General features: G+C 41.9%; 2 protein-coding genes across 2 annotated transcripts in view; both read left to right on the forward strand.

Annotated features, from left to right (window-relative positions):
* TBC1D5 (TBC1 domain family member 5) overlaps positions 1 to 27,685 on the forward strand; it is a 470,928-nt gene that overhangs the window by 388,261 nt on the left and 54,982 nt on the right. The window contains exons 19-20 of the mRNA XM_084621915.1: positions 4,342 to 4,407; positions 14,700 to 14,863. Of these exons, the coding sequence (XP_084478041.1) occupies positions 4,342 to 4,407; positions 14,700 to 14,863 (230 nt within the window). The remainder of the gene's footprint in view (positions 1 to 4,341; positions 4,408 to 14,699; positions 14,864 to 27,685) is intronic.
* LOC311515651 (uncharacterized protein) lies at positions 16,093 to 25,001 on the forward strand (the record flags this gene model as incomplete). The annotated part of the gene is made up of 3 exons (XM_084618885.1): positions 16,093 to 16,998; positions 17,720 to 18,374; positions 24,863 to 25,001. Exons 1-3 carry the CDS (start codon positions 16,596 to 16,598, stop codon positions 24,999 to 25,001), a joined length of 1,197 nt encoding a protein of 398 aa, XP_084475011.1. The 5' UTR covers positions 16,093 to 16,595.

Genomic DNA, 27,685 nt, shown 5'->3' on the forward strand with positions numbered 1-27,685 from the left:
CCTTTGGACTTTCATCAGCCCTGAGAATATTTTTCAAAGTTCTCTCAGAGGTGCCCACATATTTAAGATCTTAAGGGATAATGATCTATCCTTACCTAGACAACTCTCTTCAGTGCCCAGTCGCTTCAGGACCATCAAGACACTGAGGGCATGACGCACTCATTCACGGAACTGGGCCTACAGATGAATGCCCAGAATTTGACCCTCACACCAGTGTAATGTCTAGAATTCATAGGGTCCAACCTAGATGCACCACAGGACAAACCCTTCCTACTTCAGGACAGATTTCTGTCGCTAGCATTACTTATAGACATGACTCAGTGCAGCCCCCAAGTACCAGACACAATCTGCCTCTCGCTCCTGGGGCATATGGCAGTCGTCACAGCAGTGAATCCACATGCCAGATTTCACATGCAATGCCTTCAGCTGTGATTCAGCTCGGTTTACAGGTCGAATAGGGACACCTTGGATAGACCCGTCACTGCCCACCATGATCAAGAATTCCCTGGACAGGTGGAAGAACCCAGCCAATGCATGCAAAGGGATCCCCTTCTTTCAGGTGCCACCTTTGTCACTCTTTACCACAGACACATCATTGGATAGGGCATGCTTTTAAACTGTCTCACAGCACAAGACAAATACCATACATCCCAACTTGAGGATCCTCCACCTCAAAGCATGGCTCCTATGTGGTTCCAGCACCTATAGAGCTCATGGTCAAAGGAAGTGCAAGAGGTTCTACTACCCCAGGGGTCGGCAACCTGCGGCACGGCTGCCAATTTTTACTGGCACACTGCTGCCAGCCGGGGTCCCAGCTGCCGACCCCACTCAGCCCGCTGCCTGCCTGAGTGAACGGAACCCCAGGCCAGCAGCGGGCTGAGAGGGGCCAGCAGCCGAGACCCCAGCTGGCAGGAGCCAGCGGACGGAACCCCAGACCAGCAGCAGGTGAGCCACTGCTGGTCTGGGGTTCTGTCCACCACTCCGCTCAGCCCGCTGACGGTCTGGGGTTCCGTCCACCACTCCACTCAGCCCGCTGACGGTCTGGGGTTCCAGCCGCCAGCCCCTTGCCAGCCGGAGTACCGGACATCAGCCCTGCTCAGACTGCTGCAGGCCTGGGATACCAGCCACCAGCCCCGCTTATCTTGCTGCTGGTCTGGAGTTCCAGCCGCCCAGCCCCCTACCAGCCGGGGTCCTGGCCGCCAGCCCCACTCAGCTCGCTGCCAGTCTGAGGTTTTTTCAGGGGCCCCTGTAAATGTAAAATTTATTACTGGCATGCAAAACCTGAAGACTTGGCACACCACTTCTCAAAGGTTGCTGACCCCTGTACTACCCATTAGAAAGTCCTCCACGCAACGCACTTGCCTGCAGAAATGGTCCAGGTTCAAGATTTCCTGCACTTCCCAGCCAATCTCTCCAGTGTCAGCAGCTCTTCCACATATTCTGGAATATGCTCTGACCCTTAAAAATCGGGGCTATCCCTGAGTGCTCTCAGGGTTCACCTAGCAGCTTTTACAGGATTTTACAGTACCGTAGATGGGTATTCAGTACTTTCGCACTGGCTACTAAACAGTTCCTTAAGGGAATAACAAATCTCTTCCCTTGACTTCCCACCCCTTGTGGGACCTAAGCCTACTGTTGAAAGGGCTGTCTAGGCCCTCCCTTCTCTAGCATACCCATCAATGAAAACAGTCTTTCTAGTTGCAATTATCTCAGCAAGGGGAAATAGCAGCTCTGATAGTGCATCCCACACAATATTCTTCTCTGACAAGGTTACACACAGGCTGCATCCAAGGTTCATCCCTGAGGTGACCGCCTCGTTTCACATAAATCAGTCTATTCATGTTCCTGCCTTCTACCCCAAGCCTCACCGAGACAATAGGGAGGCCATATTGCATACCCTAGACGTTAGGAGAGCCCTTGCATTCTACCTTGACAGGACAAAGGCTTTCAGAATGTCCCTTGACTATTTCTTTCTATGATGGAAAGATCTAAGGCCTCAGAGATATCAGCTCAAAGACCGTCCAAGTGGGTCTTGAATTGCATCAAGCAGTGCTACCAAATTCATAACATGGCCCCTCCAGATTCGATCCATACACTTTCCACGAGATCAATCTCCTCATCTGTCACCTTCCTCAAGGATGTTCCCATTTCAGATATCTGCGGAGCGGCAACCTGGGTGTCATTCCACACCTTCGCAGAACAGTATGCGATCACCGGGGACTTTGTCTCTGATGCCATCTTTGGCTCCACAGTACTATCATCTGACTAACTCTGTTCCAAAGTCCCAGCCCTGCAAGGGGGTACTTCTCAGGAGTCACCTACAGTGGGGCACCGTTAGGGACACTACTCGAAGAAGAAGAAGAAGAAGAAGTTGCTCACCTTGTGCAGTAACGATGGTGCTTCGAGATGTGTGACCCTATGGGTGCTCCACAACCAGCCCTCCTCCCCTCTACTTCGGAGTTCTTGCTATTACTCTGTGGTCGAGAAGGAACTGAGGACGGTTAGCCGGCACGTGCTGGGTAGCCTTGTGGCGCAGCACCAGGAGAGACAGCACACGTGTGGGCCCAATGGACATGGCTACCGAAGTTCTTTGATCAGCAGCACAGGGACGCAGACACACCTACAGCGGAGCACTCACAGGGACACTACTCAAAGAAACATCGTTATTGCACAAGGTGAGTAACTTCTTCCACCTTCAAAGTCACTCACACTACATTTATAATGAGGGGGGCTCATTTTTTATCAGGAGCTGATTTTTTAAAGATCAATAATTTATGTCCTTTCTTCATTTTAAAGTTTTTGTAATGTGCTGAATTCTTGTGAGGTTAATGCCTATGTACTAAAATAAGGTAAATGGAGAACTGTAGACTGATCTAAAAGAATACAATTATAGATCTGCAAATTCCAGATTCATCTGTAATGTTAGAAATAATAGTTGAACTAAGTACCCAAGCACTGAGGGTGCCACCTAATAGAAAAATCAAATTCTGCTAATATTAAATTAACCATACTCAGTCTACCCTACAGTATAGGAAAAGATCGGGCACCAATACTGCTTTCTTGTGTAAGATAGCATGCTAACAGCATAAGAATTAAAATATTGTCCTATTCCTACTGAAGGAGCACTTCATTGACCCTGAGGTTAAATTTAAAGCTTGAGTTCAGTGTACTGTGTGTAGAGCTTGTTATCCTAAAAGGAAAATAAATATGAAGGGGAAAACGTCTCTGGAAAAAAACCTGGCTAAGTTGTTGCCCTCTGTGTGTCACAGGATTTCTTGTTTCTTCAGAAGCCACTTACTCTTTAGTTACCAGCTGGTGATGTGTTCTTTAAAGAAAAGAGTTTCTCCTTCAGTTCGTCTTTGTGATATTGACTGTACCTAATTTTTTGTATCATTTAAATTACAGTACAAGATATAGATTTCCTTTGGGGTCCTTGACTCAAAAAGGCTTTTGATTTGAATGCCACTTTATCACAAGTGCATATTAAATGACCAATATGAAAATGAAATGCCACCAAAATTATGTTCAGCTATTGGAGTGTCCAGACTACTATTTATTTTGCATGTTTACATTTCTGAAGTAGTTGTAGTAAAACAAGATCTTCATAATCAATATAACATTATGACATGCCACTCAATACAGTCTATTTGAATTCACTATATATTTTAACTCCCTGCTGATGATGTCAGGAAAACAAGTGTGTTGTTTCTGGGGCAAAAGGGAGCAGCTGTGCTTACTCAAAGCAGAGCTACATAGTAATGAATAGAATAAACTGCAGACTAACAAATCTGTTACTTTTTTGTTGATTTTAGTACTGCATTACTGACAACACTATTTCATACGTGATTAAGAAAATGCATATTAAAATCAGCAACAGCAACATAAAGGTGTGAGTTTAGCAGCACCTTAGAACAAATTGCAACTACTAAACATATTTTGCTTCTAGCACTTCACAATAATAGCACAACTCTCTGATACTGTTTTGTGCATTAGTATCAGAGTTGTACTACCATTGTGAAGAGCCAGAAGCAAATTATGTTTAGTTGTACAATTTTGTTCACATCTTTATGTAAAAAAAAATCTTTTTACACTTTGGGTTTTTTTTTCTGCATACCTGCTTTATATAAAAAAAACACAAGTTTCTTTGCCAAACCATCCCATTAATTTTTGCCAACTCTCTTTCGTACATATTTTTCAGCTACTATTTTTGCTTGGTTCATGTTGTTTCTTGTGTGGAGTTAGTGTCACCATTGTTCAGTGAACCACAAGTTAAAAGACTTTATTTCAATAAATTGTATTTGTTCTTGTAAAAATCCTAAGATGTTTTTATTTATTTACTAGGAGATGTAGTTACAGGCAGCGAAGCACAGATGACTGATCCTGCTCAGAATCGAACAGCCCTCCAAGGTACAGTTGCTATGGCAACTCATAGTATCTCTTTGCCTGCAGCATTATCATTGGTCTGTCAAGGAACACCTTCCCCCACCCCCACCCCCCGCCGGATTTCATCTGCGATTTTTCCATTTCCAGTGCTTATTAACTCACTGTCCTCATCCATCCACTGGGTGGCACTGTTGTTCAGAAGAAAAAAGGTCTCCCTTCAATTCATTAACAGGATGATGCTGAGTGTGGCTGTGATACTGATTTACATTCACTATGTGCCAGCTTCTGTCTTCGCTAAAAATCTGATTGATCTTGTATTTTGTAGTTAATTTCACACTTTACTTTGTTAATATTCAGATTCCCTTTTTTGGTGCACATATTCACGATGATAGTCTTTGATTGAGGCATTTGGGACTGGAAGCCTGCTGTAATTAATCGGAGATGCATTTTTACTTAAAGAGAAGGCTTAGCTGCCTGAATGTGAAATATTAAGATATCGATATCTGTAGATTGAATTGTTTTAAATAAATTGGAAAACTGAGTGGAAAAATTTTATACCAGTTAAAGTATTGGTAAAGACAGGGGAATTGTACAGTAGTTTGCATGAACTTTCAAAATAGATTAGCAAAGAAAGTCAAATTAGTAAGAAACAACACCTGTAGAAATCATTCTTTTTCAAATATCAGTACTGTACATCCTAGTTACTGGAACTGCCATATTATAGATTAGCGGATCTGAGTACTCTTCACTTCTCCTTGAGATCCTGTCCTACTTTGGCTTTCCTGGCTTAGTCCTCACTTAGGTTATCATCCTCTTCCCCTTGATCCCTATCTTGCTCCATTCTTTATCCCTGGACAGCCTTGTCAACCTAAATGGATTCAACTATTACCTTTATGCTTACTACTGACAAATCAACTTCTCTACAGCTGATCTGTTTTCCTCCTGCCCAGTCCCTGATTTCAGCATGGATCTCCAGTGTTTGTTTCTGTATGGCTCATCTACAACTCACTCTTAGTTAAAGGTAAAACCAAACTGTTTTTCTTTCTTTCTAAATCCTCTCCACTTTCCCCCTCCTCCACTGAAGTTACTGCCACCATCCTCCAGGCTCACAGCCTGGAAAGTAACTTTAGCCACTTACTCTTATTCTCCCCACATATCCAGGCGGTATTTAAATCTTGCCGCTACTTCCTCCAGAATGTATAGAAAATCAGAAACTTCCTCTCGGTCCTGAAAGTAAAATGTTCATAACCCTTCTTATCCCATTTTGATTATTGCAGCCTCCTTCTCTTTAGCCTGTCGTATACCTGAGTCATAATCTCCAGTACCTTCAAAATGCAGTCACTAATAATCTTTCCCCTGCTCACCAGTTTGTCATCCCCTCTCTGAGTCCCTCTCCTGGCTTCCCATTGTACACCGCATTCAGTTTAATCTCTCATTTTTGCCTTCAAGCCGCTGCACGACTCCACCCCAGCTCTTTCGCCAGCAGTGCCAACCCTTATACAGAATTCAGTTTCTTCTCCTAACCCAGCATCTGTGCCTTTTTCCAGGGGTACAGAAACTGAGCCTTTGTAACCACAGGACCAGGCAGAACATCAGGTTCCTTTAGCAGCATGCAAATAGTCCGTGTTGTGGGAGCACTGCTTCTTCTGGCATGGGGAGGGTGTACCAGCTGGAGTACTCTCTCTGCATTTTGACATGGCATCCTCAATCTCTGTGAGCAAATAGGCGACCATTTCTGCATCCATGCACATGTACACATAATAAACGTACTGTATGGTAGTGTGCCCAGACTAGTCTTGCGTTTAGTACTGCACAACTTTTTCTTCTGTACATTCCTCTGATGTTTTTACCTTGAGCTTTCTGAAGTCTCCTGTCTAAATTGAAGGGCCCCTCTGTGCATGTTTTCATTCTAGAAGGTTGGGCTATTAATATGCTATTTTGAGCTCTTTTTAATGAGAATGGAGTGTATTGATCTTAGATTGAGTAGCAGAGGGGAGAGGGTTGTTGTGAATCAGTGACGTTCCAAGGTTGCTAGTTGAAGTACTAGAGAAGAATGGGCTGTATTTAGCTAGTGGTGTAGTCTCATTACTATATATAGTTCTGTTTGTCGCCTTCTTACACATTTTGGCGGCACATTCGAGGTAGGGGTTCTGTTCCTTATTTATTTGTTTTGATTCTACTTGATTTTCCAAAATTATATGCTTCCTTAGATGTCCTTAGATGTGGTTAGCCATTCTGTAGGGTGACTGTACTATGCCATTAGTTGGTAAGTGTGGTGAATCAGTGGGACACGCTACAAAGTCCCATCTGTTATTTTGTATTTACTCTGCTGAGGTCCTGAAACCTGTGTAGCGCAGGCAATGCTCAAATGTGGTGTTCCAACATAAAATGAAGATTCTTAAGTTTTCAAAAATGGACACAGGTGGAATAAATCTGAAATAGTTGACACAAGCATTATGGTAAGACTTTGTGATTTCCACAATGCAAGGTCTCAAGGGAGCTGCAACTCTGCCAAATTTTAGACTTACATCATTGGAGTTTGCTATTTGAATGGGTCCTGTTTTGTTAATCAAAGCATATAGGGCTGGTTTGACTGGTCTTAGATTTTTTTCTCTAATTTTAGATATCACAGCCTTTCTGGTCATTGGTGATAGCCTGTTTTAATTAATAGTGATTTGCCACTCCTTTTTGATTCTTAATATGTAGTTCTTGATCTTCCCAGTTATTGTCGGTATCACGGTAGTGCCCACAGAAATGGAGTAGACACAAAGTTTAATGTTGAATATTTCCCTTAGGTTTGCTCAAATTTACGTGCAAGTTCTTTTTTTATAGTCTAGTGTCCATTTTAGTTATCACTTATGTCTGAAAACTATAAATATATATTTATGCTCATCATTTCTTCTGTTAGAGCTTTATATTTTAGCTTTCATAGCATTCCATATAACTTTTTCTAGTGGTCATTTGGTTATCCATTTGTATTCAGGAAGTGTTCGATTGTTCAAATCTCTTGATCTCATTTAAGTAATTCCGCTGCAGAACAGTGGTGTTGTGCAGTCTACTGAGCTCCTTGTTATACATAGTTTTTCTATTACCAGTGTATTGATTTATTTTAATCTTTTCTGTAAACTGTGATCCTTTTTTTGCAGTCTGTCTGATGGCATGGTATTTACCAAAAGGACAGTTTGCTGCCCTTTTCCATTTCCTGTGTGATTTATATTTTTTGGGGGGTTAGTTCTGTGAGAACATTCAAAAATACTTTCACTTTTACAACTCACCTTTTCCATTATGTGGGTTTGATTGAAACTGTGGTATTGTTATTTGCATGCGTGATGCTGTGATGTGTTCCAAGTACTGTGTATCTATTTCTGCGAATATTGATGGTATCTGTGAACCTATTGCTACGTCATCTACTGGCACACAGTATTCACTAATGTAGTTAAAACAGGTTGAGCACAAAAACATGTAATGGCATCATATGTAATATAAAGTCTGTCATTTTTTCACATTGTTCTTTGTTTCAATTATCCTGAACAAATATGGAAGTTATCTAGTCGTCATTTATTCAGGGGGAAAATAGCTTATTTAGCTTACCCTTTATATGTTACCTATTTTTTAAATTTCTTTCTTCTCATTCTATCTTTGATTTCACACTCCACACCCAATAAGTTATTCTTATTTTTAGCATTTATATTTCCCAGCCATGGCTTGAGATCCATGAAATATACCCTTCAGATTACATCATAACTATAAAATTTTTGTAAGAAATTCTGAAAAGTTGCTGTCAACCATTGTGATGGGATAGAAAAAGAGGTGGTATATAAAGGAGGTAGGACCTAAACTCTCTCTGATTTTTTTTCTCAATCAACACCAACAACTTGGGTTGTATGCATAAATGACCTGAAGTGTCTTATGCTTCCACCACTGCACCCTGACAGGTATGGATGGAACAATGCAAGTTGCTCCATTTTTTCTTTATCTGAGAGGGTCCAAGTCTTAGTTTGGGGTAATTCTGCCTCAGGGCTTTCTCATATGAGATACACTGGGGTCCTGTACTATCCACCTTCCTTTCAGTGTGTACATGATGCTGCTGTGGTAAAATTGTTCGGATAAGGGGTAGCTGCTGAAACTGAATCCTGACAAGATGGGAGGTTACGCTGGTTGTCTGGGGCAAATACCAAGAAGATACAGTAGGTAGATAACTACCTTCTCAGACAAAATTTACCTTTTGTTAACAAGTTCAGTCTCGGGGCCCACTAGATCGTAGCTACTTTGGACATTCAAAGAGCAATAGTATCTGATATTGTTTTTATTCATCTTCATTATTAAAGGAGGTTGGGACTTTTCCTCTGGACACTGACCCCTTCCTAATTTTGTCACTTCCAGATTAGTTTACTGTTTACAGCACTCAACAGGAAACTTCCATTAACATAAGTAGAAAGTGGCTTCCAACTTGCTTAGTGGTGGTTTACATATGGAGCATATTACAGCTGTGCTCCATCTGCACTGGATTCCAGAGTATTTACAAGTCTAATTCAAGATGCTAATTGGATGTATACTGCTCTACGTCATTTACTATAAATCCTGACTACCTTGGAGATTGCCTCTTTCCTCATGTCCTTTCCCTAGAGCTGAAATTAGCAGAGGTGGTTGATTATTGTTGCTGCTGCTATTATCTAAAGCTTCAAGATTTAAACCATTAAGAGATGGAGTCAGAGCACTTTCACTGCGCAGCCCTGGTCTCAGGAATTCATTTCTCCCAACAAAGCCAAAGTTAGCTGACTGCAAAGCCTATCTGGTTTTTTTCAGTTCTTTCTTGAGAGACGTGGCTTAGGAGCTTGAAGATTATTCTGAGTGAAAGCTGTTGACTCCTTTTAGTTGTCACTGTATTCGATTTTTTTGTATCAATGTGGGTTTTTTTAATTTGTATATTACCCAAGAGAGCATGATAGGCCACTTTATAAACTAAATTGCTAGGGAGAACATTCATAAAGTAAAAAAAATGAGGAAAATTAGACTAATTATTTTTTGTAGAAGATCTTCAGCCACCATCTCGTACATTCATAATGATACCAACTAGAATACCAAATATGGGATTAAAAAAATAGCTGAAATTTCAGGAAGTTTGAATTCAAACTAAATTTCAAATCCAAGCATAGTGAGTCAGGCTCATCTCTATTTGTTATTTAAGTCATAAAATACAATGTACATAATGGAGCATTTATAAAATAATTCAGATGATGTTTCAGAGCAAGAGGCCAAACATGGTGATTGTGAATAGAAAAGTGCAGGAGTCATCTTCAGTTGTGTTGTGCCTTAGCAGTGTTTTCCATGGTGATGGTTTCATGTTTTATCCTGAACCTTGTCTTTTAGCCCTGCTTTGGTTTAGACCATTGTCACCATTTCAGAACCACACTGAACATTGTTTTCTACTGTAGAAGATCAAAATCAGGCGTTCAGTATATTCATTCATTTATTTAGACAGTTACATTTTAATGTGCAACTTTCAGCTTGCTACCTGAAGCCTCTCTTGTTTCAGTAAAGCTGCTAGAAAAATAGCAGCTTTGTTGAATCATTCAATTTTATCATGAGGTATCTGACCCTTTTTAAAGGTTCTTGTGATTTTATGATTTCTGCTTTCACTCTGGTGAAGTTTTGCTGATTTCAGAAATGGCCACCATCTCCCATTACAATTTATGGGACTGAAGCCTGGGGTTTCCCTCCCAATGATGTCTGCCATTCCTTACAGCCTTTTCAGGTGAAGTGAGACTGCCTGCAGCAAAGATGGCCACCATCTCCCACACTTTCCAGTGGGGCTGAAGCCAGGCTGCCTTCAGGAAAGATGGTGGCTGCTTAGTGACCATGTGGAGGTTGGCAGGCTTGAGGGGGAATGAGGGAGAGGAAGGCAAAAGGGAGATTAAAGGGAGTTTGGGGAAAAGTAAGGAAAGGTTTATTCATCACCTTTTCTACCGCGCCAGGAAGCTTGTTGAACATTCAAATCAATCCTCCCTGTATTCTGTTCAATTACCCATCATCTGATTCTGCAGTATGTGGTGTCTTATTAACTGTTGTGTCCTGGCCCAATTCTTCAGACAAGATTTCAGTGTATCCAGTTGTTTGTTTTTAAATAGTGTTTCATTTGAAGTCGTTTTCCCAAGATCACGTTTGTTTGGGTTTATACTTTTCCTTTAAGAAAAACTATAATTTTTATCAAAAAATTAAACCATCAGTATTATGTGCCGCACATATTGTAAGGATCAGAATGCTATTGAGAACTCTACAATGGGACCCCGTCAACCAGTCTCTTGGATGTCTAAGAGACTTTGCATGGGTGGACCTCATTTTAGGATCGAGGCCTTAGAAGACACTGGACAGTGCTAATGTATTTTCTAAATATATATAAAAACAAAAAGTAGACTTGTGTTCCCTAGTCTTTTAATTTTGTTTAATCTATGGTGTTAATATTCCATGTGGCTTTTTGGTGTCTTAATCTCTTTTCTAACTTTGTTTTCTATTGTAGTTTTCTATTGTTTTATCTCTATGTTGTGTGGTGTGGATTTATTATGGAAACACATTTCAAGGAGTAAAGCTGCAGTCCATATTGGAGGGGAGAATGTGATTTACCACAGAAAGGGAGTTGTAAAATTTTCAAAATAGTTTAAGCAACAACCATTACAAAATACAGACCATGCTAGCAGCTGTATGCAATTATATATAGCATATGCAAGAGTGAAACTGGCATGAAAGGCCGAAGCAGCAATGCTTTTGAGTAAAACCAAGGGCAGATTGTAAGGAGATTTATCAGAAAACCAGTGAGTAACTTTATACCTATGCGTGCGGGTCACTTCCTTTGTGTGAATGATTTCTGGTGTCATAGAGGTTAGTAAAACAAAAGGGATCAGTCAAAATAGCTGACCATACAATGTGATGACTGTAAAGTGTGTAGTGAATTCACAGGCGAAAGCATTCATGAAATCATATATAAGGCCCTATGTAATTGCCGATATTGCAGATCCCGCAATATTAGGATTCCTCTGCCATTTTGTCAGCCAGGTGCCTGACAGCGGGAGCCCACCATGAGCAGGACTGAGAGCGGGACGCTGGCTGCCGCCACCAGGGGCTAACAGCAAGACCCCAGCCACCTGGGACTGATAGAAGGAGCCCTGCACATTAATGACTGTAAAATAGATGCAGCAAAATGTCTGGTTATCAAAAAAAGTAGCAGGCATAACATCGTACTGGAATGCTTATATTGTTCCAGTAAATTTTTTTTAAATAGGTTTTCTCTGGCTTTTCCAAATTATTGCAATTAATAAAGGTCTATTATTACTTTTCCACTGTTTTCAATGTCTTGTCCACAACCCATCCACAATTATTTGACAATCATCCCATGATTCAAGTAGGGTCTTAATTATATATCAATTCACAAAAGCAGCAAAATCAGAAAAGAGAACTGAGAGAGAAAATAATACAGAAGACTAAAAAAAATCCTGGTCCATAATTTCTCATGGCATTTTATAACTTTTTTCACTGCAGTAGTATTTAACTTTCCTTTCAAATTAGGATTTTGTGCCCCTCATACTAGATCCGCTTTCCCATATACACTTTAAAAAGGCTTTTTTAAAAATCGTAGCTCCACTTTTATCATCCATCCCAGTTCATCTTTGCAGCCCTAATGACAGTACATCACTTCATGAAAACTGGGATATTAGTTGTTTTTGTTATGGGGCTATTAAATTAATATTTTAAATAAACAATATTAAAAGCAACCCTGTTGACCTAAATAAAAGTTTTTGTTTCTTGCCAAGGCTAACTCTGTTGCTAATATAGGAAATGTCATTTTGCATCAGATCAGTGGGCCATCTAATCCAGCATCTTCTCGCTGCTAGTGGCCAGCACCAGATGCTTCAGAGAAAGGTGCAAGAAACCTCACAGTAAACTGCCCTCTATGAAGGCCTTATCCTAATCTCTGATAGCTGTAGAGTGGTTTAAGCCCTGAAGCATGAGATTTTTATATTCCTTCCCAAAATGTGTTTAGCATTAACTGTAATAACTCTAGATTTCCTTCCTGGGTAAGTTCTTGGCCTAAACATCATCATGTGGCAATTATGCATTGTGTGAATAGTTTTTCCTTGCCTTTCCTTTTCCTTTCAGTTTTGAATTTGCTACCTGTCAATGTTATTGAATGTCTCCTTGTTCTTGAGTGATATGAGACAGGGAGAAGAGAAGCTCTTGATCTACATCCTCTATATTATTATTTGTAGGTGGTGGTGTTCTCTTAAAACCACTGTCATATATCATCTTTATCAACCACAGCAGTGGAGGTGAAAGCTATCTTAGCTCCCTGAATACCTTACCTGTTGTGAACTCAGGGACCTTGAAATTTTTTTCCCCACTGCACTAGACAGAAAATCCATAGGACTTGGAGAAGTGTAGCTCCATGTGCCATAGTGCCATGCAAACATCAGGCAAGTGAAAAACTATCTTTTACATGATGTTCAGTGGAAACAAATATTTCATTTTAGAACTCTCATCTCCTTATCTTCATAATGCTTCAGCTCAGCTGTTGAGAACGTTGATTGGATCAGCTGTTGATTGGATCAGCTGTTAAGAGGCAGAGTATACTCTGGGTGTACTCTGAGCTTTCTTTCAATATTCTGATGTTGATATTTCTAAACTGTGCTTTAGAGAAAATGGGTAAAGTAAGACATAGGGTATGTTTACACTGTAATTAAAAACCTGTGCTGGCCCATACCAGCTGATTTGGGTGTGTGGGGCTTGGGCTGTGAGGCTATTTAATTGCAGTGTAGATTTCCGGGCTTAGGCTACAGCCCAAGCTCTGGGACCCTCCAACCTCTCAGGGTCCTAGAGCCCAGGCTCCAGCCCAAGCCTGAAAGTCTACACTTCAATTAAACAGCCCTGCAATCCAAACCTCATGAGCCTGAATCAGCTGGCACGGGCTAGCTGCCGGTGTCTAATTGCAGTGTAGACATATCCATAGGCCTTAAGCGCCTAATGAATGATAGCTTGTAACAGGTGACGAGCCCTATATTTATATTTCAAATTTTATTGTGAGTTGAAGAACCAGGAGCTTATATGCTCAACCTTTCCATAATAAAATTGTGAATTCAATTTATTTTATTTTATTTTAATTATGTATTACAGCACTGCCTGGTGTGCTTGATGCTGCACTGGTATAAAGGAATATACAGTCAGCATATAAAAAAATGTATGTGTTAGCTCTGCATCCCTATGATAGAAAATACAGTTTTGGGCCTAGGGGATCAGAAGGGAGAATTGACTTTCTTTTTGTACTTATTTAGCAACCCTAATAAGATTAATGCAAGTTAGTATGGATTTCTCCAGACATATTGAAACAAATGGTTTGATAATAACATTTATAAAGGAAAGTCTTTGAGAGTTGGAGCTGATTCCTATGAATTTGGTGTAACTTCTCAAAGTGAAATCAGCCATATTCTTTGTTTGTTTGTTTCTCATTGGTGCAAGAAGATTAAACTGAATTGCATCTATTAAAATATTTAAATCTTAGTTCCATTCTTAGGGGCTCTTAATTCTCAGTCCTAGTACTTGAGCTATAGTTATGCAGAACAACTCCTAATGATGGAAGAAATGTAGAAACTAGAACATCATAAAAGTCTTTCTTCACAACCTTATATAGGAATTCATTAAACAAAAAATTATTTTCCATTTCCATCCCTTTTCCCCAACCACATATTGTGTGTAAGACTGAAGGCTTCACATCAGTCTTCTTATATTAATTGTGTGTGTCATACAAATTACTAAGGTACCATTAGGTATCATATGTGCTTATTAAGATTGGGTATTGTTTTTCTGTGCCCTCTCATTAGAAATATACAGAGGCCTGTATGTCAGAGTAGTTCTCCATTTGTCACAATGCATACAGACACACTTTAATTTTGCAGAATCTCATTCTGTGTTGATCTGCTTATAAATCTCAGTGAGCAACACCTGGGCAGGTCTCCACTACAGCAGGGATCGATGCTCTGAGATCGATCCACCGGCGTTCGATTTAGCAGATCGCGCTCCAGTCGATCCCTGTACTGTACCCCGATGAGAAGAGTAAGGTAAGTCGACGGGAGATTTTCTCCAGTCGACCCCCCGCGGTAACTCGACCTAAGGTACGTTGACTCCAGCTACATTATTCGCGTAGCTGGAATTGCATAGCGTAGGTCGACTTACCACAGTAGTGTAGACATAGCCTGAAACACAAAGGTACTTGATAGAGAGAGCAGTTTTCCACTAATTTAATGATTTGTTGCTCTGTGCTTGTTTTACAGGCCAAAGTTCAAAAAATGTCAGTTCATCTCCAAGCATAGAGAGCTTGTCTGCAGGACGTGAATACACAGGATCGCCTCCTTTGTCTGCATCCAAGAAAGATTTCTTTTTCAGCACCATCTCCCGCTCTCGTTCCCACAGCAAAACTATGGGCAGAAAAGAGTCTGTAAGTTCCTGAACATTGTGAGCTGGTTGTGTTTTAGGGTTTTTCTCCATGACACATTGTTTCATTTATTGTAATTGATTATTTTTCTTATTAATTAAGCATTTGTATTTGAAAATATTCCCCAAGCAGAAATTAATGACAAAACAAAAATCACTGAAGATATTTGTATATATTTTTTGCTAAATAGCATCTGCTCTTTACCCTCAATCTCACAACCCAAATTTATCTTTTGAAGCCCCTGAAAGTCTCTCGTGGGCCAGATGAGAAGAGAGACTCCTACAAGTTCATTTATTTCATTAGACCTCAGGGGTGGGCCCGAAACTAATAAACAGTTCAGAGACAGACTTTATAATCATCAGATCCAAATGTATCCATCTGGTGCCCCGCAAATTCCCTAATATGTTCAAGGTTTCCCACATCTGTATCCTACAATGACAGTTATATCTCCAGGCAGCCACTTTCTTAAGACACGAGAAATTCCTATTTAAAAAACTTGTTGCTTTCATCTAAGGAAATCTGCTGATGTGGTAGGTGCTGTGTAAGAACTTACAACCTTACTAAAGAGCTGAGAAGAGATCTAGGTTGATTAATCTTATATGTTATGGGAGCAGGCTCCTTCACTGAAATAAAAATTAATTACTTTAAACTTAAAAAAACATTTTCTTCAGCCATCGGCCTCACATAGTCTTTCTGATTGTTAGAGCAATATTTATGTATTGAAAAACTTAGAGTTTTTTGCTCAAAAATGGAGGCAAAATGTAAATTTTCTGTGTTTTTACAAATTTATGTTGATAGAATTTCCTGTTAATTTCACCAAATAGTAACTGTAAAAGGAAAATTTCTGTACTATACCAAAACTTGCAATATTCGGAGATCCCAGAAATACAAATGCACAATGGTAAGTTAAAGACAGAATGGAAACGTTAACTGTGAATGTCATAACTTTAAAGTTTTAACCCTAAGATTACAAATAATATAGATTTTTCTATTTGGTATTTAAAATTTGCTGCCTTGCTGGAAAAGTTGTTAAAAATACTATATTTTTAAATTTAAGACCTTACCTACTTGTTTTTCAAATGGAAAAAAAACACATCCATTCAGCTTTTTACTCTGCTCTGTTCAAACAATATACTGGGAATAATGAAGACACTGAAGTGCAGGTTATTTGCTTTTTCCTTTTATTGGGGTGCCTAAAGACACAAGTATATAAGGCCTTGTCTACACTGGCAAGTTTCTGGGCAGTAAAGCAGCTTTCTGCGGTGTAACTCCCGAGGTGCACACACTGCCAAGCCACTTAGTGCGCAGAAACTAAGAGGCGAGAGGCGTACAGCTTTCTGTGCCAGGGCTACAGCACCTCAGTGCCAGTGTACACACCCTGGTTGATTACAGTGCTGCGATTGGCCTCCGGGAGGTGTCCCACAATGCCTCATCTCGCCTCTTTGGTCATCAGTTTGAACTCTACTGACCAGCTCTCAGGTGACCAACCATGAGCCCCACCCCTTAAATTCCTAGGGAATTTTGAAAGTCCCATTCCTGTTTGCTTGGTGATGCATGCAGTGGTCTCAGCACATCTTTCCAGGTGGCCATCCCTGCTCCATGCACCAGGCAATCCCCCGCTTGGAGCAATGCCGAGCTGCTGGACCTCATCGGCATTTGGGAAGAGGAGGCTGTGCAGTCCCAGCTGCACTCCAGCCATAGGAATTATGATATGTATGGACAGATTTCATGATGCATGACAGAAAGGGGTGATGACTGGGACACACTGCAGTGCAGGGTCAAAGTGAAGGCACTACGGAATGCCTACTACAAGGCGCAGGAGGCAAACCGCCGCTCCAGTGCTGCGCCCACGAGCTGCTGGTTCTACAAAGAGCTGGACGTGATACTCGGTGGTGACCTCACCTCCACTGCGAAAGCCACTGTGGATACTTCGGTGGCTCGCGTGCCAGTCGAGAGTGGACCGAGCCAAGAGGAGGAAATCTTGGACGAGGATGTCGAGGGGGAGGGAGACCCAGAAGCAGAGGACGACTCGGAGGTCAGAGATGCATGCAGCCAGGAGCTCTCCTCTGTCCCAGAGGAGGCTAGCCAGTCACAGCTGTCGGAGGTTGGCAAAGCACAAACAGGAGAGGAGGCCCCTGGTAAGTGGCTTTGATTTTGGGAATCGCTGAAGTGAGTTGTTGGGGGCAGGAGGGTTGCAGAAAGCAGGCTTGTGTCTGTATGATGCGCGTACCACCACATGCCTAGTCTGAGCAGCGGAACAGGGTGTTGATTGACTCCCTCACTTCACGAGAATCTGCCTCAGAGATCTCCACAAAACTCTCATGGAGATACTGGACAATCCGCTGCCGCAGGTTCCTTGGCAGAGCTGCTTTGTTTCTTGCCCCAGTAAGGGTAACATTCCCAGGCCACTCTGCCATCACGGGGATGGTGGGGGGACCATTGCTGCACACAGGCGAGCCACATAGGGGCCAGGGCAGAAGCTGCAGTCTTAGAGAAGACCCTCCCTTGATTCCCTGCTCACCCTCAGTAGCGAGATATCTTCCATAATGAACAGAGCCTGTGGAAAATGTGGGTACAGTAATTATTATAAGCCCTCTTCCTCCCCCTCCCCCCCGACAAAGTGCTGGCACTCCCCAAGAGCCATGTGCCCAGTGTACAGTACGGTCCTGGAACACTGATTTCCCCAGCCCCTGTGGTTATTCACCATTTTGGGGGTCTTGTGGCTCACATGTGCTTGCCTGGGATCAGCCAGTTAGTGACAGGTATGTGAATAGTGTCTGTGTTTTAAATCACTGAATCAGTGGTCCGTGTGTTGCAAACAATACTGCTTTTATCAAATGTTGCATTTTGGCTTCACAGGTATGACCATGGGAGCCCAGTCTCCCTCGTTGTTATCGCTGGCTGAACGGCTGCGCAGAATTAGAAAGCAGCCACGAAGAGCTAAGGAGGACTTTTTGCATAACGTCATGATACACTCTGTGGCCGAAAAACAAGAACTAAAGGAGTGGCAGGACAGCGAGAAGAGGCACCGAAAGGAGAACGTGGCGCACCAGAATGAAGCCCCGGAGAGGCTCTTAAACGTTATGGAGCACCAAGTGGACACGCTCCGGGCACTACTAGCACTGCGAACCAAGCAGCTCCGCACCCGCCCTCCCCTGCAGCCGCTGTCACAAAACTCCTTCCTATGTGCCCCCCAGACCCCGCCAACACACTCTTATCCACCTCCTGGCTCCAGTCTGTACCCACTGCATTCCACTCCTGCCCCATCACAGTCCAGCACTGCGGACTCCCCGTACTCACTTCACTCAACATCCATCCCTCTGCAGTTTAGCCTTGCTGAAGTACTCCAGAGGAGAAGGTTGGATATGATACCTGGACATAAACAAATATTTAACCATCCTGGGACCCTCCCTCCTCTTGGGACCCTTCCTTCCCCCATCTCCCTCAGTGTTGATGTGGTTTTTTGTTTCTCTCTCCCATCTGGTGGTTGTTTTTTAATAAAAGAATTGTTTTGGTTTGAAAGCAAGCTTTATTCCATTAACTGAAAGCAAAAAGGGCCCTGCAAAGCAACAGGCAATTTTCTTACACTTTCATATGCATCATCTGCACCAATCACAATCACCTCCTAGCATTACAAGCACTGCACTCCCGAGCATAGCAACAAATATTAGTGCCTTTCAGCTTCAAATTGCTTCCTCAAGGCATCCCTGATCCTTATGGCCCCACGCTGTGCCTTTCTAATGGCCTTGGTCTCTGGCTGTTCAAATTCAGCCTCCAGGCACTGAGCCTCAGCAGTCCAACCCTGAATGAAGCTTTCACCCTTCCCTTCACAAATATTCTGGAGCGTACAGCACGCGGCTATAAGCATAGGAATATTGTCATCGGACAGGTCCAGCCTCCCATATAGGCAGCGCCTGGGGGCCTTTAAATGGCCAAAAGCACACTCCACAGCCGTTCTGCACTTGCTCAGCTGTTGAACCGCTCCTTGCTGCTGTCAAGGTGCCCCGTGTATGGCTTCATAAGCCACGGCAGTAAGGGGGAGGCGAGGTCTCCCAGGATCACAATGAGCATTTCAACTTCCCCTACGGTGATCTTCTGGTCCGGGAAGAAAGTCCCTGCTTGCAGCTTCCTGAACAGGACAGTGTTCTGAAAGATGCGTGTGTCATCTACCTTTCTGGATTAGCCTGCGGTTAGTGTCTGTGACCCACAAGCGCCTGGAAAACCATTGAGAAATACCCCTTCCGATTAATGTACTTGGTGGCTAGATGGTCTGGTGCCAGAATTGGAATATCTATCGCCCCTTAACAGTAAGGGAAGCCCATTTGTGCAAAGCCATCCACAATGTCCTGCACGTTGCCCAGAGTCACAGTCTTTCAGAGCAGGATGCGATTAATGGCCCTTTACAGTTCTAGCAACACAAGTCCAACGATCGACTTTCCCATTCCGAACTGGTTAGAGACCGATTGGTAGCAGTCTGGAGTAGCCAGCTTCCACAGTGCAATCGCCACACGCTTCTCCAACAACAGGGAAGCTCTCATTCTCATGTACCTGCGCCGCAGGGCTGGGGTGAGCTCGTAATACAGTCCCATGAATGTGGCTTTCCTCATCCAAAAGTTCTGTAGGCACTGCTTGTCATCCCAGATGTGCAAGATGATGTGATCCCACCACTCAGTGCTTGTTCCCCGAGCCCAAAAGCGGTGTTCCACTGTGGTGAGCATGTCCGTGAATGCCCCAAGCAATCTCATGTCATAGCCACTACATGTGGCAAGATCAATGTTGAACTCCTTTTGCCTTTGTAGTTGAAGGAATAACTCCACTGCCACTTATGACATGTTAGTGAGAGTGAGCAGCATATTGATGAACAGTGCGGGATCCATTCCCGCAGAACGAAGAGGCAGGGCACTCAGTACACAGACGGTTGAAAGATGGCACCAAATGCAGACGGAAGCACAGGGATTGCTGGGATGCGAAGCAATGCATGACGGGGCATTGGGACAGGACCCAGGATGCCCCGTGACTCCCTCCACCTTCCCACAACTCTTAGCGGCAGAAGAGGGGTGTCCAGGGCTGGCTTAGACTTTCTGGGGCCCGGGTCCAAGCCCAAGGGCTTCACCCCTGGGCAGCAGGGCTCAGGTTACAGGCCCCCTGCCTGGGGCTGAAGCCCTTAGGCTTCAGCTTTGGGCCCCCAGCCTGGGGAGGTGCGGCTTTGGCTTTGCCCCCACCCCAGGGTGTGGGGCTTGGTAGGACTCAGGCTTGGGTCCCCCTTCCTGGGGCCCTGTAGTAATTTTTGTTGTCAGAAGGAGGTCATGGTGCAATGAAGTTTGAGAGCCCCTGGAATAGAGCTCTGGGATCATTTCCTCTCATAACCTATCTCCCCCTCCCTATGAGCAAACTGTGGAGGAAAATTGGACAGATTTGCAGCCCTTCATTTCTTATTATGATCACCTTCCTTCAACTACAAGAATTAAGAACAGTCGGTTCCTGTTCTTGGCAAATAGCAGGGCTGGGGCTGACTAGCTCTTAGTTTTGGCAAACATTGGAGCTGTCTGACACCTGTCTCTGGCAGGAGATATTGGGCTTGGCTTTTGGCCACAAAGAAGTGTTAAGATGGAAACTGTTGTATCCAAGATTATTGTTGGCCTTATCAGCTGTTTCCTTACATCTCAGGTTTGACTTAAGTGACACCATCAGACATACAATTTTCCTCCTATATATACTATCGTCTCTTTGTCAGAGGGTTAATGTTTGTGATTTATATAACCCATCGAACTGGTTAGAAGTTGGTTGCAAGTACCTGTACAAATCTTAGAAAAACAGATGTCTGAGGCTTGGTCTACACTACAAACTTGTGTTGGTATAATTACATCACTTGGGTGGGTGGAAAATCAACATATTATACTGATCTAGCCCCCGGTGCAGAAAGCACTTTATCAACAGGAGAAGCCCTCCCACTAACACAGCTTCTACCTCTGAGGGAAGTGGAGTATCTCTACCCACAGGAGAAGCTCCCCCATAGGCATAGGTAGTATCTTCACTAATGACTACAGAGGCACAGCTGCACCAGTGTAGACAAGCCCTGGGATCTGCATTTTGCATAACACATCCGAAAATCAAACCACTGATTTAGCTGCCTCATTTCAGTCACCTGTTTGACAATTTTGGCCATAGACTACAAAGCATAAAAAGCCAAGAGGATAACAAAATAAATAGGGGTGGCAATAACATCATATACACACACACATATTGTCCTTGAGTAGAAGTATTTCCTTTTGTGCATTTTATACAATCCTGTAAGCTTAAAGACTTTTTTTTACTTCCATAAACCTTTTATGTGGGCTAAATTATTTTTTAAACTCCTAAATATAGTGTTTTAACAAAATGTTTGTGAATTTGTATTTAACATGTACCTCGCATTTATTCAGAAATACAAATGTCCCAGTGCAATGCCCTTTTCTTAATGACAATGAAAACATTCCTAGAAATGAATGTGATATAATTTAAACTATTATTATAACCGCTTAATGAGTTTATAAATGCTTTCTTGTAAAATCTCATTGCTTAATCAATAGTTTGGGGTTTGCTGGGTCTAATATAAAAAACCCACCTCTGCTGACATTTGAGTGTAGTGTATTAAGTTTAATGAATCAATCTGAAACTGTAATTTATATTTCAGGAGATTTTCCAGCTTTGCCATTCTGATGTGATTATCTTGATTTTGATTTGAGGCCAAATTCAATTCAGACACTTGAAACTTGGCGTTTGTTTAGTTTTTCAATGCCATTCTAACCTTGGAAATAGAAAGCACTTTAATCTGACAGGCTGCCAGGTCATCTGACCACAGTTTGTAGGGTACTTTTTAGATCTGTTGGAACTGTTGCACTGTTTTCAGTTTCCTTCCTTATGTAGCCACAGCATTGCTGTTACTCAGATCAAAGAGCTGTGTGAGCATCAGGAAAAGAAATGTCTTATAAAATAAGCTTTCTCTCTCACATATTTATGTATTGACATGTTTATGTAATTTTTGTAAAAAGGTTTTTGATGACACCATCATAGTCAGCTATTACACATCTTCATGCTTCAAGTAATTCCATTTAAATAAAAACAACTGTGGTGGTGTAAAAGCAGGAAGTGAATTTCTAGGAAGCTTAACAAGAAGTTATACAAATGAAAACTATGGTTCAGCGGTTCTCAAACTATGTGTTGAGACCCCAAAGTGGGTCACGACCCCATGTTAATGGGGTTTCCAGGGCTAGCTTAGACTTGCTGGGGCCAGCGGCCAAAGCCGTAGCCTGAGCCCCACTGTTTGGTGCAAAAGCCTTAGGGCTTCAGACTTTGGCACTCCCACCCGAGGTGGCAGGGATTGGGCGGGCTAAGGCTTCAGTCCCCCCTCTGGGGGTCGTGAAGTAATTTTTGTAGTCAGAAGCGGGTTGTGGTGCAATGATGTTTGAGAACCCCCTGCTCTAGTTACATAAGGTGAATGAGATTACAACAAAACCATATTGTTTTTCAGCCATATCTGAGGTCAATATGATGATATACAGATCAGATTTGTAAAGCCATTTGGAAGACTTTCGAAATGTGTAGAACAGCCAATAATCTGTACTGGCTAAAAGAGGGTTAAATATTTAAGTCCTGCTGAAATCATGTGTTCCAGTAATAATGCCTATTTCCACATCCTGACCCATCTCTACATAGTAACAGTGTAAAATTACATAATTTGGCAGAAGGCAATAAGGGGTTTTAAAATTATTGGACAATAAAATTGGTGGCTGCTAGGGAAGATGCAATAAAATTTCAAAATCTTGACTGTTTGGAGGCTCTGGGTAAAATCTGCAAAAGTGCCTAAATGACTTAGGAGCTGAGGTCCCATTTTCAAAAGTGACATAGGCGTTTAGAAGCCCAAATCACATTTACATCCAACGTGAATGGGATCTAGGTTCCTTAGGCACTTTTGAAAATTTTACCCTCTGCCTTTTTTCTCTCTTTAAATTATCTAATAGTTTACCTGAGTTTCCATTTTTGCAAATGTTCAGAAACTGACTGGACTCTTATAAAAAAAAAATATGTACAGTGCCATTCCAAATCTAAATGATTTGTTTATTTTCTCCTTGAAAGAAATTGTAGTTTTATATTTCAATTTAGGATGTGTTGAAATTTTTTCATGTTCAGTTAAATCAAGCTTCTCCCCACAAAAACACAGATCTTGTACTTTTATTGTAGCAAGTTAGTGTAAATGTTTACATTCGTAAATGTTTTGAGTCCTTGCATAATTACTATACTTAAGCATTACCCTTCTTAAATTCTGAACATTATAATCAGAGCTCCTAAAAGATCTAAATAATGAGGTCCAATTCCAAAACTGCATACTGAATCATGAATCACATCACAGAACAAATGTATCATTTGGAATAGAGAATATTTCACTTGAACTGTTATGTAGCTGATGCTTAAGAACCATTTTTAAGTGAATAAAATATAAATAGTGGTTGAATAAATCTAGTATATTTAACAAGCATATGGAAAGACTGAAATGTTGCTCATGGTGTATTGTGTTTCATAATTCATAAATATTCACAAAAATGTCTTTTTTACATTATGAATCAAATCAACATTTTGCAGTGGCAAAAGAAATCACTTGTGAAAACTAAATGAGAATTTATTATTTGGGGTCATTAATCTATAACAAAAGATATGCTTTGGGAATTATTAATAAAAGACTAGATGGAGGCAATATTGTAACTAGAGCAGCAAAAATAAGAAAAAAAATATTGCAAAAATATATCACACCTAGTAGGCAATTCAGTAACATTTTAGAAACACAATGTAGGAGCACAATATATGCACTGTATTCACTCCAAAAATATATGGATTCAAGAATACTTAGTATCTTATTTCAAAGATCTTTAACATCCAAAAACTTGTTTCTTGGGATTTTTTTAAAATTATGGACAGAATACTATGACTGTTTCAGTCTCACATTTGTCCTACAGTCACTATATGTATATCTAGAATTAAAAGCAAAAAGCCAGCCAAACATAATAGTAAAATAATCATAATGGGAAAAAACAAATCAGAAATCTCCCTAGTTCGTTTATATATTTATTGTCATTTCTTTGGTACTCATCACCATATAATCTGAGCACCTACTTATGGATATAAAAGCAATATTACAGTAAGATTTTTTAAAAAAAAAAGTATTATAAGCAATGTGTGCAATGATGCTTATACCTGAGTAGTGGCTTTTTCAGGGTTTTATAGGTTCATTTGCACCCACAGCAACCATTAATCCCCACTAAAGTGACAAACCTGTGTGACGCTGCGACACCATATCCCTGGTCACAGTGCCCAGAGTGGAGAGGTGGGCCCAGCCTCACGCCACTGCCGGGTGAGAGTGGGGCATGCTCACTCTCCAAACGCTGCCCTCCACACTGAGCCTGGATTAGGGTTGTCATGCCATGGCAGAGGCTGCTGCTGAGCCTGACCAGTGCCCCAGTTGACTGCAACAAGAAACGCTTAGTAGAGTGCACCCATGGAATCATGAGGCTCCATCTGCCCCTATTATAGATAAATTTTACCAGAATTTCTGTTCTAGGGGGCCATTTCCAATTCTTTATTCCCTTTTCAGTTTTTATATCTAGCTAAATTTGCCAGATTTGTTGTCAGTCTGGGCATAATTTGTATTCTACATCATGGGCACCTTGTGATCCATGACCCATTACAACTGGGGGTTTTCCTCCTTTTCAAAGCATGGAGCCCTCTCTCTCCTTGTTTGTTGGGGTGGTTATTTTTAACCAAAGAAGCCCTCTCTCGCTTCAGGATGTACTGCCAGCAGGTAGAGCTGTTCAGAGAACAAATTGACTCTCTTAGCTCCCCAGTGTCTTGCCTCCACTGGAAGAGGCAGGAAGTTCCCTTCAATTCTCCTTTCTCTGTCTCCAGGCAGGAGCTTTTCCCAAGATATGTATATTTTTATTTTTTACCCTCTCCTTGGTGCTCCCTTGGTAGGGAGAAGATACTTTTAAAACAGGACTCTGCCGGACAGTGGTATTGCAAGAAAAAACCCAGCAGCGTAGCAAGCTCAGCTCGGATCAAAGAGGCTTCTGCTAGTGGATCAATTGTGCAGTATTACACCACTCTGCAGTAATGTGACACACAAGCCTTACGCCGTCTGGGGGCACAGATTCAGCAGTGCAGCAGTGGGAGCCAGCTTTTCAGAACCTCCAAGCCAGGGACCCCTGACCACTTGGTGCTCCAGGCCAAAGTAAAACATGGCAACAAGGGCTGACTACAGCAATAGCAGTGCGGCAGGCAAGCCTTCACTTGTTTGAGGCTGAAATTCAGCAGCAGGTCCTGGCATTTTGGAAACAACAAGCCCGAGGTCCTTGGCTGTTTTGTCTCCTCCCCCCGCTTTCTTCTTCTGACAGAAGTGAATTATAGCGTCCAGGAGCATCTTCAAGAAGCTGCTAACTCAGAGGATTAGGAAAAACCCACAGCACAGGACGCCCTGCTCCTTTTAGACTGCTGCAGTAACTAGGTATTTTTGACCCAATTATTCCAACAAGGGTCTTACACAGTCCTTGTTATAGTCGGTATCTTGAACCCATGCCCTGTCAGTGGTTCTGTCAGTCCCGCTCTCCTCGGGGGGGGAGGGGGGGGGGGAGGGTAGGCGTGACTCCCAGAGGTTCTGAAACCAAAACAACAGGTTTAAAAAACCACTCAAATGGCTGAGGTTCTCCATATTTGGTACCAGTTTCCATTATATCAAGGCAGTCCGAGGGTTCTGTGCACTGGTCATGGTGCACCTCTGAACGCTACAAATTTTTGTGATTATCGGAACCACGAATCAGATTCTCTGGGCGGTCCTGTTCTTTTCTGCAGCACTGTGGAAGCTGAGATAGTCCCACTCAATTCCAAGCAAGAGGTTGTCGTAGGACACTCATCAGAACACCTTTTTAAAATTATAGCAGCTAGAAAGGTGATTCTCTTCCTTAAGTTTCCATCCAGAATTGGTTGCCACTCATGAAATGTAACACCAGGCTACTGTTGCATGCTAGAGCAAAAGCTAAAAATCTGGAATAAAGCAGGAGGAATTCTTTTTCCTGGAGCTGAAAGTTTTGCTGACTATGTATTACATTGATTGTTTGTTTATAGTACTGCCAACTATTTGCTGGGTGTTTCCCAAGCCCTCATAAAGGACAGTGTCTGCTCCGAGGAGCTCACAACATAAGGCATCTAAGGATTAAAACCACATACATTTGAGCAAAAGAGCAGAATGTAAGTTACTTATTTAAGCAGGTGCCACTGGGATGCTATTGAATGAGAACTAAATCATTTGAAGTTAACAGAAAAGTAGTGGCCTAGGAACCCATGGTCTCAGACTCGTTCAGATGTCAGTTCAGCATCCTTGAAACTCCTGATTAGTGGGAAATTCTATTCCATGATCCCCTCAAACTTTCACACCTACAGCACATTGAACCGAAGAGGTTTTATCTTCTAGAGCATGAATATTCAGGAAAGCTCATGAACTTCCTCCTCAAGTCTATAAACGGTCTTCAAATCTGGGCATTTCAAGAGTTCTGAGAACTTGAACCTGGTGGTGCTCTTGAAAGGACAAAGTTCCCCTGTATCTCACAACCAGGGACATATTGCAGTTCTTTCTAGATGGGCTCTTGGTTGGGTTTGAGTCCTACCTTCCTGAAGGACCAAGGCTCAGTGTTAGGAGACATATTCCTTGTAGCACATTCCTTCTATGTCTATCCCTTCTTTAGCAGCACACTCACGTTTCCCAGGACCTTCAAGCTGTGTCTCTTCAATATCTGTCTGGAATCCTTATGTGCCCCTTTTCCCTGGTGAGGTGACTCTCAGGCCTGCACCAGGATTCTCTGGTTTTCACTTGAACCAGTCTCTCTTAATTTACTTTCCTTGTGTTCTAAGCCCTTCCACTACCAGGATAATTAGTTTCACTCTTGAACTGTGATTGAGACATTCAAATTCTGTTTATGCAAATCTAAAGCTTGAAGAAAATGTTAGGATTAGTTGGCTGCCTAAGGAAGGGTGCAAATCGTTCACTATTTCCAGCTGGATAAATTCAGGAATTTGTCAGGCCTCCTACAGATTTTTCACAAATTACACTCTGCTTCCCCTTCTCACTTATTCAGGAACTCATTTATTCAGGAACCTCGTCATTTCCTGGCAGGACAACACAGTACTTCATTCAAGCAATTTTACTGTTTGGCTGCCCAGTCTCTGTATTCTTTTCCTTTATCTGTTACTTTAAAATAGAAGTGTTGTCTTTGTCTGATATTATTTTTGGACAAATGGTTCTGCAGTTTCATTCTTGGTTTTCTTCATTAAATCCTTTCATATGATGGAGGAAGGAGAAAGAATAAAAGCAAAAAATCCAGACAAACGAAAAACAATCTTTGGATAAGAGTTTTTCCCTCTCAATTTAATTTTCTTCATTTTTTTTTAGTTTCCTTCCTGTTTGTGGGGATTTGTTTTGCTGTTGACTATAACCCACTTATAAAATATCACAGAGTAGCAGTGAAAGGTATAATTCACTTAGCTAGCTGTAATTTTTCATTCTCTGAATTGGGTGCATGTTGCTTCGTGGCCCTCCACCCATGGCGACACTTACTTTTGCATCAAATGCCAGTTGGAAGGGAAATGTTGCAATCTGTCCTTTTTCTCTTGCAGAGCATTCCTGCAGAGAGAGAGAGAGAGAAATGGGATTTCCTCATATTGGGATCTAAGTCTTCATTTCCATTTTTTTGTATAATAAATTAATAAGATGCAAAAGATGAAGTATCCTGCCTGGAAACAGAAAAT

This window comes from Lepidochelys olivacea (genome assembly GCF_965140295.1).
Source record: "Lepidochelys olivacea isolate rLepOli2 genome assembly, chromosome: 2".
Lineage (NCBI taxonomy): Eukaryota > Metazoa > Chordata > Testudines > Cheloniidae > Lepidochelys > Lepidochelys olivacea.